The sequence below is a fragment of the Leopardus geoffroyi genome, chromosome C2, assembly GCF_018350155.1.
Source record: "Leopardus geoffroyi isolate Oge1 chromosome C2, O.geoffroyi_Oge1_pat1.0, whole genome shotgun sequence".
Taxonomy (NCBI): Eukaryota; Metazoa; Chordata; class Mammalia; order Carnivora; family Felidae; genus Leopardus; species Leopardus geoffroyi.
Window position 1 is genome coordinate 98,360,717 of NC_059333.1, and position 15,403 is coordinate 98,376,119.

The 15,403-nt window shown below is 34.8% G+C and overlaps 1 protein-coding gene across 1 annotated transcript in view; it reads left to right on the forward strand.

The window, feature by feature from the left end:
- The window catches only part of PDCD10 (programmed cell death 10), a 47,005-nt gene extending 32,614 nt beyond the window's left edge, over positions 1-14,391 (forward strand). Inside the window, exons 4-8 of the mRNA XM_045503056.1 lie at positions 2,354-2,471; positions 3,118-3,244; positions 10,868-10,946; positions 11,247-11,329; positions 13,910-14,391. Coding sequence (XP_045359012.1) covers positions 2,354-2,471; positions 3,118-3,244; positions 10,868-10,946; positions 11,247-11,329; positions 13,910-13,991 — 489 coding nt within the window. The 3' untranslated portion in view covers positions 13,992-14,391. The remainder of the gene's footprint in view (positions 1-2,353; positions 2,472-3,117; positions 3,245-10,867; positions 10,947-11,246; positions 11,330-13,909) is intronic.
- The last annotated feature ends 1,012 nt before the right edge of the window (positions 14,392-15,403 follow it).

The window sequence follows — 15,403 nt, forward strand, 5'->3', positions numbered from 1 at the left end:
TGGGGCAGACCTGAAGGTATAGATAGATAAAGTCACCAGTTTAAGCATAGATCTGTTTATTTTGTCAGTCAGAAGAATTGGGTAGATTTAAGGCATTTAAAATTAAAAGTAAGTAGCTTAATTAGGATTTGAGCCAGAAGATACTAAGACTATAATTCCTAAGCTATGTGCCTAGGCACCCTGCGTCCCCACAGCAAACTCAGATGGGTGCCATGAGTTATGTTAAACATCTAAGGGAACATAGTGATGCTAAACATCTGTTAGACCCTGTGAACTGTGCTAGCTTGAAGTAGTTTGCAATTCCAACATACTAGATTAAGCCCTATTCCTTTCAATGATGTCATATCTTTATGAGGTTAGAATTTTGGCCATTGCTGTGAGAAAAAGCAGGTACCACAAGAAAATCAATATACAACAGGAAGTGAGGGCAGGGTCCAATCTGATTCCAACATTTGAGAATTGTGCAGTGCCCAACAGGCGCATATATCTCAGTAGCAAGTAATCTTGGTTATTTAAGAATTAAAGAAAATATTCTTCTTTCAATTTATGTATTTCTTAAAGACGACTACATTGTTAGAAGAATGCAAGTACTTACTAAGTTGTTTGAACCTAACTACTTAATACATAGCACTATTAAGGTATATTTCTTAGCACTAAGAACACTTGTGAACTGAGAAGGCTCGATACTGCTGCAAGATTTCTGTAATGCTCCAGTTTGGGCAGTTTCCAGATCAACTTGATGTTGGAAACTTTATTCTCAGACTGTCAGCATTTAGTTAGTTCTTTTGGCACCGTATTATAACTTAATCAGAGATTGTCTTCCTGCTGAAACTTTTTGTGAGCAGATGGGTAATGCGCTCCTGCCTCCTAAAACGATGCATTATATAGGCAATTTGATGCTACTCAGAGAAGGAAGATAAACCACTGTTATCAAATATTGGCATATTTACATAGTGTATATAATTTTGTGACAATTCACCAAATTAATGTTGATACCATCTTAACCCATATTTATACAATTTGTCTTCGAAAGGTAGGTCTTGTATTTTAAAAATAGATTCTACCTTACATATACTCATGGAAGGAAAAATCAAAACAGGTTATAAAGGGAATGAATTCATAGGATACACTTTATTGTTATTAATCATCTATGAAAATGACTTCCTTAAGTAGCATACGACAGCAGTTAAAATGGTCCCAGGATTGAGATAAATGTGCATATTTTCTTTTCCCATTCCATCCGAAAGCCTTTCAGTGTTTGGTACTTGAAAAACAAGATGTTATAATGGAAAGAGCATAGGAACAGAAGAAAGCTAGATCTGCAGTGACACCAGAAAGGAATTGTAAAGGCAGAGGTGAAATGTGCTTGACACATAAGAAAGTAAATAGATCGCTATCCGATTATGATCATAAATGGTGTTTCTATTTGCTGTTTAATATTGGGCAAAAATGATAAGAAATCATCAGCACAATGATTCAAATTGACAGGCATCTTAAAACAAACTTAGAATGTCATTACAAAATTTTTAAAAATAGTAAAATGGGACAAAAATCACTGGGAAAGACCCAAATCAGAAAGTTAACTTTGATAAGCTCAGAACTCCTATGTTCAGTCCTGAAATGGCTGGAAGATTTTAGTGCCCTGGTGAATGTAAGACATAGAACCAATACAAACTCATTAGTGAGACAAGCTCAGGAGATAGCAAAAGGATGAAATGATGTTCTGTAAATTATCCTTGCTACAAATATTCTTGCTACAAAAGGAAATATTCTTGCTACAAAATAAAATAGGAAATGAAAATCATTATGTGGGAAAGTAGTTAAGGGATTATATAGCTTAAATAAAACCTGCAAAGGGAACCCTGCTTTTTTGTTTCATTTTTGTTTTTCTTGACTTACTGTTCATTTAAATGCCAAGGATCTGCAAAGTACTGGTAACATAAGTATTACTTGATTCTCAAGTTGGAATATTAGCTAATGAGAAAAAAATCTAAATATCCTTAGTATATTTAAGCTACTGAAAAGAGTAATTGATGGATTATCAAAATATATATAACCTTTATTTCTATTTTTGTTACTAGTTTGATTGCAAGTGAGCGTAGAGGAGAAGTAGAAAGTGTTAAGTACTTTACGTTCAAATGGCAAAAGAGACCCTGGCTGTAACAAGAAGCCTCGTGCATAAGCTCTGAGGAAACATAAGTGAATGCCATCAGGACACCTACTTTACAAAGGTTTCTGCCCTCATAAGTTGATCGCTGAAAGAAATTCTCAGCAGGTTCTAAACGATTAAGTTTTGGCTTTAAAATGCTGACTGAGCTTCTGTATTTTAAAACTAGCTTTCTCTTCTTTATAGGCTGAAAAAGAAAATCCAGGACTCACGCAAGACATCATTATGAAAATTTTAGAGAAAAAAAGTGTAGAAGTTAACTTCACAGAGTCCCTTCTTCGAATGGCAGCTGATGATGTAGAAGGTAGTCAGAGAGTCTTGTTTACTTTTCTTACAGTTGTTGAAAAGCATTTCCTCCAGATCTTTATTTGACAAAAGGGCCTCCCGCCCCTTCCCTTTTCCTTCCCTTCCTTACTGTTATTATTATTGTGATGATAGTGGGGAAAAAAAATCAATGTAAATTATGTTTGTGTTTTAAGTGAGATTTCAAGAGTGTGCTGAAGATATTAGTAGGTTGTTTGGGTTTTGATATATTAAATATAAAGGTTTTTATTAAACTCATCAACCCCATTGACAGATATCTGTTGCCATTATATTTGTTATGAATGTCATAAGGTTTTAGGTTTCTGTGTCAAGTATAGCTTCAGAGGCCTGATAAACTTGACTGAGACGTTTGTTTAGTTATTTAAGATTTATGGGATTTCCGTTTATCCCAAAATGGAAAATGTTTGGTCTTTCATCTTCTGATACTTCACTTGTAGAGTGAAGACCCTAATACTATTTCCGAACTAAGTTGAATTTTAATGAATTTTGCTTTTGCAACCTTGTTTTTCCTAATCATCTGGCCTTTCTCTCCCCACTCTGCCACACCTCTTTAACCAATACTGGGAATTCTTGTACTTGAATTTGGCAGGGAATTGCATGATGCTTTTTATTATGTATTTTGTCAGAGTATATGATTGAACGACCAGAGCCAGAATTCCAGGACCTAAACGAAAAGGCACGAGCACTTAAACAAATTCTCAGTAAGATCCCAGATGAGATCAATGACCGAGTGAGGTTTCTGCAGACAATCAAGTAAGCAACTTTTGGCTTTGGTTCTTCTTTTCTTGAAAATACTTCAAAAGAACCACTAATTCTAGGTGTTTTATTTTGGTATGACATTAATATTAAATTGAAATGCTAATTTGAAATCAAACTTGAAATTTTTAAATGCTGTATTTTTGATTATTAACTTTTAAGCTGTGGTATTTGGCATTAGAATGTAATGTTTTTTAGAATGTTAATATAAAAAGTGAATGAAATGTACATAAACTGGAATGCAGTTTGAACTATAAAAAATAATTGAAAAATGTAAATGGCAGATTAAAGTGAATAGAGAAGTTGGATAAATTATAGTATCGGTAACAGAGGATACCAGTATTATTTTTGTTTCAGAAATGGCATAAGTCATTAAGATAAGTAATGTACTCTTAGGCTTGAATAGCATTTTTTAATATTTGCCAAATCGTAAACCTCCAAATCCTTACCTTTGGGATACAGGTTAAATTAGACTAAGAATATGTGTGGGGCCAGGAGGCTGACTGGTGAGTAGCAGCAAGAAGGATCATCCTTGAGTAGTGGTTCTCAAACCAGGGGCACTCTCCTCAGGGGTGAAAGGGTGGGAGAATGAGGGGGAAACTCCAAACATGATTTCCGGATGAGTAAAGAGTCTCATAATTTTCTTCAGCCTGACTGGATATAAAATGAAGAAAATTGGGAATAACTAGAATGGCATTATTAGTGCAACCTTTTAGTGAAACCACAAGTAGAAAATGCTGACAAGGAAAGATTTTCAGGTTTTTGTTTTTTGTTTTTTTGTTTTTCTGGAAGAGGCTGCATCATCATACATCCTATCTTTATTTAATTTATTTTTTTTTTAATTTACACCCAAGTTAGCATGTAGTGCAACAGTGATTTCAGTAGTGGATTCCTTAATGCCCCTTACCGACTTAGCCCATCCCCCCTCCTACAACCCCTCCAGTAACTCTGTTTGTTCTCCATATTTAAGAGTCTCTTATGTTTTGTCCCCCTCCCTGTTTTTATATTCTTTTTGCTTCCCTTCTCTTATGTTCATCTGTTTTGTCTCTTAAAGTCCTCATATGAGTGAAGTCATACAATTTTTGTCTTTATCTGACTGACCAATTTCACTTAGCATAATATCCTCCAGTTCCATCCACGTAGTTGCAAATGGCAAGATTTCATTCTTTTTGATTGCCGAGTAATACTCCATCATATATATATATATATATATATATATATATATACACATATATATATATATATATACATATATATATATATACACACACACACATATACACACACACACACACATATACATACACACACACACACACACACACATACATACACACCACATCTTCTTCATCCATTCATCCATCGATGGACATTTGGGCTCTTTCCATACTTTGGCTATTGTTGATAATGCTGCTCTAAACATGGGGGTGCATGTGTCCCTTTGAAACAGCACACCTGTATCCCTTGGATAAATGCCTAGTAGTGCAATTGCTGGGTCATAGGGTAGTTCTATTTTTAGTTTTTTGAGGAACCTCCATACTGTTTTCCAGAGTGGCTGCACCAGCTTGCATTCCCACCAACAATGCAAAGAGATCCTCTTTCTCCGCATCCTTGCTAACATCTGTTGTTGCCTCAGTTGTTAATGTTAGCCATTCTGACAGGTGTGAGGTGGTATCTCATTGTGGTTTTGATTTGTAATTCCCTGATGATGAGTGATGTTGAGCATTTTTTCATGTGTCGGCCATCTGGGTATCTTCTTTGGAAAGGTGTCTGTTCACATACATCGTATCGTTGAAGAATATAAAGAGGTTCACTGGAAGTAAATAATAACATTCATCTCTTAGAAATAGTATTCTTTGTAATTCACATTACAAAATGCTATTTTAGCTGGTTTGGGCACCTATTGAGTGGTATGGGGTGAGGAATATCCCATTTTAGAAAATAATGGTTCATGTTGGGCACCCAACCCAGCTATCAAGGAGCACCCCTCCTCTTTTAGGTCTTCTTTCCCCCTCCCCTTTTTTTTTTAAACGTTTTTTATTTTTGAGAGACTGAGATCTAGAACACAAATGGGGAGGGGCAGAGAGAGAGGGAGACAGAATCTGGAAGCAGGCTCCAAGCTCTGAGCTGTCAGCATAGAGCTTCACACAGGGCTTAAACCCACCAACTGTGAGATCATGACCTGAGCCTAAGTCAGATGCTCAGTGGAGTGAGCCACCCAGGTGCCTCTCTTGTAGGTCTTCTAATTGAGAACCTGAAAGTGTGAGAAAGATTTTTCATTGGGTAGCCAAATTTCATGTCACAGGAGCAAATAACAAGGTAGATATTTTACCCTTATAGGAAAGCCTCAACTTCCTTTAACTATTTTTAATATGTAAAAAAGGAAGACCGTCAACTGTGCATGAAATTTTATTTTTAGTCTAATAAAAAGTAAACATGTTTTATCTCATAAAAGGATAAATTGCCAGTGATCTGAAGCACAGTTGTTTAAACAACTTATTTCGGCATTTTCAAAAAAATTTAATAAGATTTTAATGTGTTTTGATCATATATTTGCTTATAATCTCTGCTACGTTTCTATGAAAATATGACATTTTAAAAATAATATTTTCGGCAGATTTTGCCTCAGGTCATTGAAGGAGAAGTTTATAGAATCAATGTCATCTTCATAGTAATAGCAGTCACTTAGAATAATGTATTCAGTGCTTTCTTAAGTGCTTTGTGTGTATTAACTTATTATAACACTGCCATAACAAGTGAAGAAATTAAGTAATTTTTCCAAGGTCACAGAGCTGGTAAGTTGGTAGATCTGGCTTTGAACCCAGGCAAACTTGCTCCATGGTCTTCTCTGCTGCTTCCCAATCCGAGATGCATAATGCTGATCTAATCTGGTGATTGAAAAAAAAAAGTTTCTACCATTTGGAAAGAGGTGTGATAAAGGACATCTTAATATAGAATTTCGGTAGGTAAGAGAGAGAACAGTGTTGTGGTTGAAACTGGGGTAGATATGATAGGCCCAGAACCCTCATCCTGCTACTTTGACACCATCTTTCCCCTCTGTGGAGTCCCCAAAGCATCGCTGCTAAACCCACTGTGGCTGTGGAGAGATAGGCTTGAAAAACACTTTATAAACAACCACATTTTAATTGTAAGGAAATCGAGGTCAGGAGCCTAAGAGTCTTGTCCATAATCCTTGACAGAGGCCGAATCAGGGGCTTGTCTCTCATTTATCGGGCAGTATTAATATTTCAGTTCTGTTTTCTGGAGTGTGCCCAGCATGACTGAATTAAGAATATTGGCAATTCACATTTATTTCTTAACCGTTTGAGGAGGTATAATTGGCCATGGAAAGTTTGTGTTGATAATATGTATTATTTCTGAGACTAAAATTCAACCATGTATGAATTAATATAGATAGGTAAGGTGTAATTTATTTGTATCACTGATATAGATTGATACATTTTGGTACATATCGTCCCCATGGTTAATTGTTTAACAAATTAGTGGATAAAATCACACCAAAATTAAAAAAATGGCTTATCCTTCAGGTACAACATATTATGTAGTTACTGTTTTTTTCTTTAAAATATTTTACTTTTGTATATTTGAGGTAGTTTTATCTTCATTTATTTTAGCAATATTTTTCAATAAATATGTATCAAATGCTTTACCAAGTACTACATGTGATTTCATGGGTTATATTAAAGTAGAAAAAAGACTCCTGTCCACTAACAAATATCCAGGTATTTTTGTGTATGTTAGCAGACCTAGGTTTGAATTGCTATTCCAGTATTTAGCAGTGTGGCCTCAGTTAAATTGCTTATTAGCTTCTGTCTTTCTAGCTTCTGTCTGAAGATGAGGGTGACAGTTGCAAGAATTGAAAGAAATGACATACACAAAGTGCTTCACACAGAACTGCACATATGCTTACAGCACATGTTGCATTGTATTATAGGGCTTTTTTCCCCTTTTCTCTATGGAGATGATTAGGAAAATGATCCGGCAAACAAATACGTTAAAAGTTCTTTTGATTAATGAATGTTTCTGTTTGACTACAGTTAAGCTTATACAAATATTTAATAAAATTAATTAATAGGGGTTTTTTAAAGTCTGATACATTCTAATGAATGACTAGTAGAGACTTGTACCTTAATAAAGCAGAAAGCCATGTGTTGATCTATTCACTCTTTATAATCTGCATTTGCATAATTATATGCTAAAATTCACGAGTTTGGTTTTCCAGATGGCTTCAGAATAGCTTTTTCAGAGTTGTCCAGTCTACACCAAACTAAACATACAGCATAGGAATTTCCTTCCTTTAAAGTGGTCACGTAAACATATGTTACATAAATTTGGGTGACATGATTAAAAGCTCTACTGTTCCATGCAAGTTTTGGATAAGGTGTATGTTTACATTTCGTCTGATGCCTGTTGTCCTCTCTTTCAAGTGTATGTTTCCCCAAAATTGCCCCACTAAAAGCTACAAATTGCTAAAATTCCTTCCTATTATAACTGTATTATATGTCCCTTTTCACAGAATCACTTAACTCCAGACTGTTTGTAATTACACTGAAGTTATTTTATCCTCAGGTTTTCTCCATTTCTTGATCTGTTACATTGTCTGAAGTATTTTTTAGGGCTGATTATTTTCTCTTGTTGGAAATGGACCCTTAACTACTAATACAGTTTAGCTTCCCTGGCGCAAACCTTAGTGCCTTAACTGAAAAAACTCTTCTGTGTACATACAGATGATGTAATATTTGACATAAATTGCCCAGATTGTTTTTAAATTTTTTTAATGTTTATTATTTTTGAGAATGAGACAGTGTGAGTGGAGGAGGAACAGAGAGAGAGAGGGAGACACAGAATCCAAAGCAGGCTCTGGGCTCACAGAGGTTGAACACACGAACCGTGAGACCATGACCTGAGCCGAAGTCAGATGCTTAACTGACTGAGCCACCCAGGTGCCCCAACCACAGATTGTTTGTAGAGAAGGGCAGGCCTAGGGATAAACAGCCTTGATCATTCCATAGAATTCTTTATGAAACTCTATGGCCTAGTTCTAGGCTCTAGGTTCCCAAACACTGGATTCCAAATTTGGTTCATCAGCAAAATCACCTGGGGGCTTATTTTTTAAGTTTTCTTTTAAAATATAGATAGCTTCCCAATATTCATTAGTAAGCCTGGGGCACTACTATTCAGTAAACCCTTGCTTTATCTAAGAGGTGAGTGGGTGAGAACTTACTGCTCTTCTGACCTATAGAATCCAGTCATTGTCATTATATATGGAGCATATATTCATCTTGTTGATTAGCCCAGAAAGCACATTCTTATTGTCCTTTTTTATTTTTATTTTTAAAAATCGTTATTTATTTTGAGAGAGAGAGAGAAATCACATGACAGGGGAGGGGCAGAGAGAGAAGGAGAGAGAGAATCCCAGGTAGGCTTCATGCTCAGCACAGAGTCCAACACGGGGGCTTGAACTCACAAACCTTGAGATCATGACCTGAGCCGAAGTCACTTAACTGACTGAGCCACTCAGGCACCCCTAATCCCTTCTTTAAAGTAGAATATTAAAGTATTTACAAAGTTCTTCTGTATAAACACCTGTTTGATCACTCTAATTTGCTCCATTATGTTCTGTTTTAAATGGGCTCATTATGGATTTGAAGTACATTCCAAATATTTATTTTCTGAAATCATAATTTTTCTTATGTCATAGTCACGTGACATCACTTTATTAAGCAGTAATGAATTTATGCACATCATAGCAATACAGAAGGAGTCAGCTTACTTGAAACCATAGATGAAAGGAACTGTTGTATGAGTTAAAACTGCTGTTCCGGGGCGCCTGGGTGGCGCAGTCGGTTGGGCGTCCAACTTCAGCCAGGTCACGATCTCGCGGTCCGTGAGTTCGAGCCCCGCGTCAGGCTCTGGGCTGATGGCTCAGAGCCTGGAGCCTGTTTCCGATTCTGTGTCTCCCTCTCTCTCTGCCCCTCCCCCGTTCATGCTCTGTCTCTCTCTGTCCCAAAAATAAATAAACGTTGAAAAAAAAAAAAAAAAAAAAACTGCTGTTCCTAAACTAGAGGCAAAGAGGAGGAAAAAATGAGTGGATAGATACCATTTCTATGTAAAATTCATTGTCCTACTTTCATATTTCATATTTTAATGTATCAGCCTGATATCAATGTTTGACATACAGGAGGTAATAAGTAAATATTTATTAAAATATTTTACTGTTTCAGAATAGGCTAAAATACTTCCTTTATACCAAACTCCTGCATACTTGTAATTCTTAGTCGTCCCACTTGCTTATTTATGGGAAATCTACTATGAAACACATACAGAAATCTGGACACAGAGCTTTTTGGTTTTTTTCTTTAGTAAAGCTGAAATGTTTTAGGTATGAAATACCTGAAATCTGACATTTGTGATTAAAAAGTCAGTAATAAAAGATTATCTTTGGGATGGTCTAGATTCATGTCTTACTAATTCATATCTTCACATTTACATTTGCATAGCAGAAGTTTAAGTTCAGTTTGACCAAAAATATTGCTATGAAGTTAGAAGATGAAAATTGAAAAGGGCATAGATATAAAAGACCAGAGTTTAGAAAAAAAAAAAATGGTTTATGGATAAGAATAACATTCAACTCATGAGAATTACTGATTTCTTTATCTCCTTAAAAGGAGAGGAAGGTGTTGATGCATATATAGTTCAGGGATGATAGCTGAAAAGGGTTAAGGTAGAAAAAGTATTCTGATACTGCCTTTCTCAGAAATTTAAATGTATTTTCCAAGGGAAATAATTACAACAAAGGTTTGGAAGAGGAGGATAGGCAGTTGTTAGAAGGTAAATATATCTTAAGAGATGTATGGGGCACCTGGGTGGCTCAGTCGGTTAAGCGTCCGTCTTCTGCTCAGGTCATGATCTCACAGTTCGTGAGTTTGAGCCCTCTCAGCTGTGCTGACAGCTCAGAGCCTGGAGCCTGCTTCGGATTCTGTGTCTCCCCCTCTCTCTACCCCTCCCCTGCTCACACTCTGTCTTAAAAATAAATAAACATTAAAAAAATTTAAAAAAGAGAGAGTCTGAGAAGGAAATATTTCATTTTAAACATTCAGAGTATGAGGTATATGTAACTTGAAGTGCTGGTAAATATAGGAGGGAGTTGCATGTAGCGTAAAAATTTTATATAATTGTTCATGAGATAGCAGAAGTGAAGAAGATAGTAGCTTGAATTTAGCTACGTTAGCCAGAGAAAGGAAAAATCATAACTGGAAAAGATGAGAAGCAGATAATTCTTAAAAATTTGAGTAAGTAATGCTGAATGAAATGTTACTGATTTGGGAAGGTTGAAGTTGCAGAATAAACCTAGACCAAACTGTCAGCAGTGCAAGAAAGGTCAGGGTCACAAAAGGGTACAGGCTAAAAGCTCCACTCAAACTACTAGGCGGATGTTTGCACATGATGCAGGATTAGTGTGGTCATTAACTGCGTGATTAGTAATCCTTAAAATATGTGCGTATATTTATATATATTATATACAATAAACATGCACAGAGACAAACCTCTTCCAAATGTAACTGATTTAAAGGAGATTCTTTTTTCCTTACCCAACAGGGATATAGCTAGTGCAATAAAAGAACTTCTTGATACAGTGAATAATGTCTTCAAGAAGTACCAATACCAGAACCGCAGGGTAAGTTTAGTAGAAGCTTTATAAGCTACCACCTTAGATGTTGCTTTACACTTAGTTGCTTTATTGAATTAAATACTAAGATGGTTTGGTTATGGGAAATAGTTTTGTATCATTAACCACTGGTTTTGTCATTGAATTAAAATACGCTTTTACATATATTTAAGTAAATACTTCTGAAAATTCTAATCCGTAATATAAAGTCCATTCTGTATTCTGTGTAATCTTCCCGTCTTTGATTTGGGCTTTTGTGTTATTTCTCTTATTTAATATTTTTTTTCTTGCTATGTTTAATGTCTATAGGCACTTGAACACCAAAAGAAAGAATTTGTAAAATACTCCAAAAGTTTCAGTGATACTTTGAAAACCTATTTTAAAGATGGCAAGTAAGTAGTGTCATTTATCATCCTTGTCTTTTAAAATTAAATTATGTAGTTTTATATAATACTAAAACCATGTAAATTACGCCCTTTTACTATATTGTTAATACTCGAGTTAACTAGTAACAAAGATAGACTGTTTATAAGAATAGCGTGTGGTTGATAATCCAGCCGTAACTAGTTGAGAGCAGAAGGTGACAGACTTTTTCTGAAATAGGCCACATGGCAAGTATTTTGACTTGGGCTTGTCAGAACTATGTACTTTACCTCCACTGTTGCGGTACAAAAGCAGTCATAGTATGGGAGCAAGTGGCATTATGGCCATGTTGTAACAACACTTTATTGACAGACACTGAGATTTGAATTTTGTATAATTTGCACCTGTTACATAATATTTTTCTTCTTCTTTTTTAACCATTTAAAAATACAAAAGTATTCTTAGCTTGCAAGCCATACAGAAACATGGGGAGTGAGATTGGCTTACTACCCTACTTTACCAGCCCCTGAGGCTGTGGTTCTTAAATTTTAGTAGCCTCAGAATCACCGGGAGGGCTTATTAAAGAACAAATTGTCCATTCTGTAGGTCTAGAGTGCACCCAAGAATCTGCATTTCTCAGAAGTTTCCAGATGATACTGATGCTGCCAGGTCTGTTGAGAACTAAAGTTAAAGCAGTGGTTCTTAATGCACTTTGCATATTAGAATCACTTGGGTTCAGTTTTTAAAAATTCCAGTGCCATAGTCTCAATTTCGGAGGTTCTGATTCAGTTAGCTTGGAATTAGGGTTTAAGTGTTTTTAAAAAGTATTCCAGGGGGTGCCTGCGTGGCTCAGTCAAGCATCAGCTCAGGTCGCGATCTCACAGTTTGTGAGATCGAGCCCCGTGTCGGACTCCGTGCTGACAGCATGGAGCCTACTTGGGATTCTCTCTTTCTCCCTCTCTCTCTGTACCCCTACCCCATTCTCTCTTGCTCTCAAAATAATTAAACTTAAAAAAAAAAAAAAAAGTATTCCAGGTGATTTAAAAGTGCTGCAAAGGTTGTGACTAACTTGTGGAAGGAGGGAAGCTTTCAGGGTCCTTCTACGAGTAGTATACTAAAAAGGTAAATTGGGCGTTGTTTTTAAAGTCAGAAAAATCATCTAAGTAGTGATTATTTCATTTATAACTGGCAGGGGCCTCTAACATTTTATCCTACCATTTGAAATTTAAAGATCCCTAAATCCATGTCAAACCATTACAGTATTATAATAATATTTAAAAAAATAAAATACACTAGAATGGTCTGTTAATTTTCAGTTATTTTTTAACAGTTAAGTAAGTTGAAATATTTACATTTACATTATAAATTAAAGATACTGAGCTACATTTTATTAATGGTTTTGTGTTATTCCCTACTACTGTTCAGATAGTCTAGGGGAAATGTTCCTTGACAACTTAGTTTAATAAGCTTGCAGGTGTGTTCTGAAAATAACCTTACATCTGTTTTTCCTTGGTCTCCACTGCTAAGCCCAAATAACCAAAACACATTAAAAGAATAATTTACTTGATGGGATCATTATTTCTGATTCTAATTAAGAACTATCATGAAATAAGCACATTGAAAGGTTGAAATTCTTTAGAGCCTAATTTCCATTAATCTGAAGTTACGTACTCTGCATATGGATTATTCAGGCTCCCTGCTACTACTTTTTCTCCATTCAGTAGCTTCTTTAAATTATAATTATTTGCGTATGAATAATGTGCCATGAGTTTTGTACCTGCTTTCTCAAAACTGGAAACTGTTAACAGAACCTGATCTTTGAGCCATCTTTCAATAGAGGGATGTATTTGCATTAATTCCACTAATTCTTTCTGGTCCATCTTTTTTGAGAAATGTCTAGGATAAAGATACAAGTTTTAGCTATGATACTTAGAAACTGATAAGACCACATTATGGGACTAGGGCATCAGTTCTTTGTCCCAAAGATGGGCTGATAGAAGAAATGTGTGCAGCACAAAGTAATTTCTAAGAACATATATTTATATATCATCAGCTTTCAATATTGAAGCCACGTGATTATTTTAAAAGTAGATTTATTTCAAAAGTAGTTTAGAATTCTCATGGTTTTTTGTTTTGTTTTTTGTTTTTGAAAGAAGGTAAGAGAGATTGGGATAATTCAGATTTCGAGTAATTAACTTTTTTTCTTAAGTATCATGTCCATTGATATAGAGACTTTGAGAAGATTCTATTTTGGTAACTTACATGAAATCGGAGCTGGAAACTACATTGAATCCTGTTTGGCCAGTTTGTTCAACCTAGCCATGAGATCTGGGTTTTGAGGCGCCACCTATCATTAGCAGCCCAACACCTTATTGCCAGCCAGAACCACTAGGGGGCAGTAATTCCTAGGATAGTTTCAAATGATGCAGGAGCATTCAGTACCAACTGGTATGAAGGATAAGATCCTCAGTACTAACTTGCCTTTCTTTTTTTCCCCCTAAATTGATTTCAGTGCTACTGTTAGCAGATGGTGTCAAGTATAAATATTTTTAAAGGATGATTTTTTTTTTTTTGGTAAAATTAATGCTTTTTTTTTTTTTTTTTAACAGGGCAATAAATGTGTTCATAAGTGCCAACCGACTAATTCATCAAACCAACTTGATACTTCAGACCTTCAAAACTGTGGCCTGAAAGTTGTATATGTTAAGAGATGTACTTCTCAGTGGCAGTATTGAACTGCCTTTATCTGTAAATTTTAAAGTTTGACTGTATAAATTATCAGTCCCTCCTGAAGGGATTTAATCCAGGATGTTGAATGGGATTATTGCCATCTTACACCATATTTTTGTAAAATGTAGCTTAATCATAATCTCACACTGAAGATTTTGCATCACTTTTGCTATTATCATTCTTTTAAGAATTATAAGCCAAAAGAATTTACGCCTTAATGTGTCATTATATAACATTCCTTAAAAGAATTGTAAATATTGGTGTTTGTTTGACATTTTAACTTGAAAGCGATATGCTGCAAGATAATGTATTTAACAATATTTGGTGGCAAATATTCAATAAATAGTTTACATCTGTTAAACATTTCTTTACTTGAAAAAATACATATATATATGTATATATATATATATATATATGAATATATATATATATGATCAGAAGACCAAGACAACTTGGTGTAATGTCTAAAGAACTTCTAACGGGAGCTTACTAGCAGTTTATCAGATAATAAAGCAACAAGAATTCTATTTTTTGGTCCTTAGTCACTCTGGGCAAACAGTAGCCAATGGAAATATTTTTGTTAGTTATTATATATGAGGTACTGAATATTTTTGCAACCTGTTTTAAGAAACTTATGAGAAGGAAATGGCAGTTTATAGTGTCTTCACACTGTAATGTCACTTCTTGAACTCTGTGACAATGTAAAGTTAAGTTTTTCTGGTATGCTGGGCCCTACCTAATAAGCTTTGTACCTTTTTTTCCAAAAATAGCCACAACTAATAGTAATTTGGAGCTATACCAGTGCTAGTTGGTTTGGAATTGTCATGAGTTATAAATGTTATACACACTCTTTAAATATATAGAGCTTTGTTTCATCATAGAGAAGTTTTACGGAAATTATGTATCAGGTGATCATATTAAGTGATTTCATTTTTCAATTATGATAAAATAAAAGGAAACTCAGGATTTGTTTATCTTTTATAAAGATTTTAAATGTTAAGCTAAATTTCTGTTTGGCAATACAAATTTCTTTGCTATAATGCAATTTAGGTTTTTTTTAACTTTTTTCTTTTCTAAAAATATAAAGAATTACTATCTTGGGCAACATAAGAGGATATCGTCCTATTAGATATGAACAGGAAATATATGGAAAGAAGCAAAAAAAATAGACAATTGGATGAAATCTTATCATTTATGGACATTTTACTGAATTGTTTTTTTTTTTTTCAAAAGTTCATAGTAAAACATGGAATTGGTGATTTTAATACTATTTATTTTTGATATAAATTATTCACTCTTGGAAGTAGACAGATGGTTGTTTGCAAAATAGACTTGTGAATATATGAAGAAAAAATATACTGTTTTATCTTTTT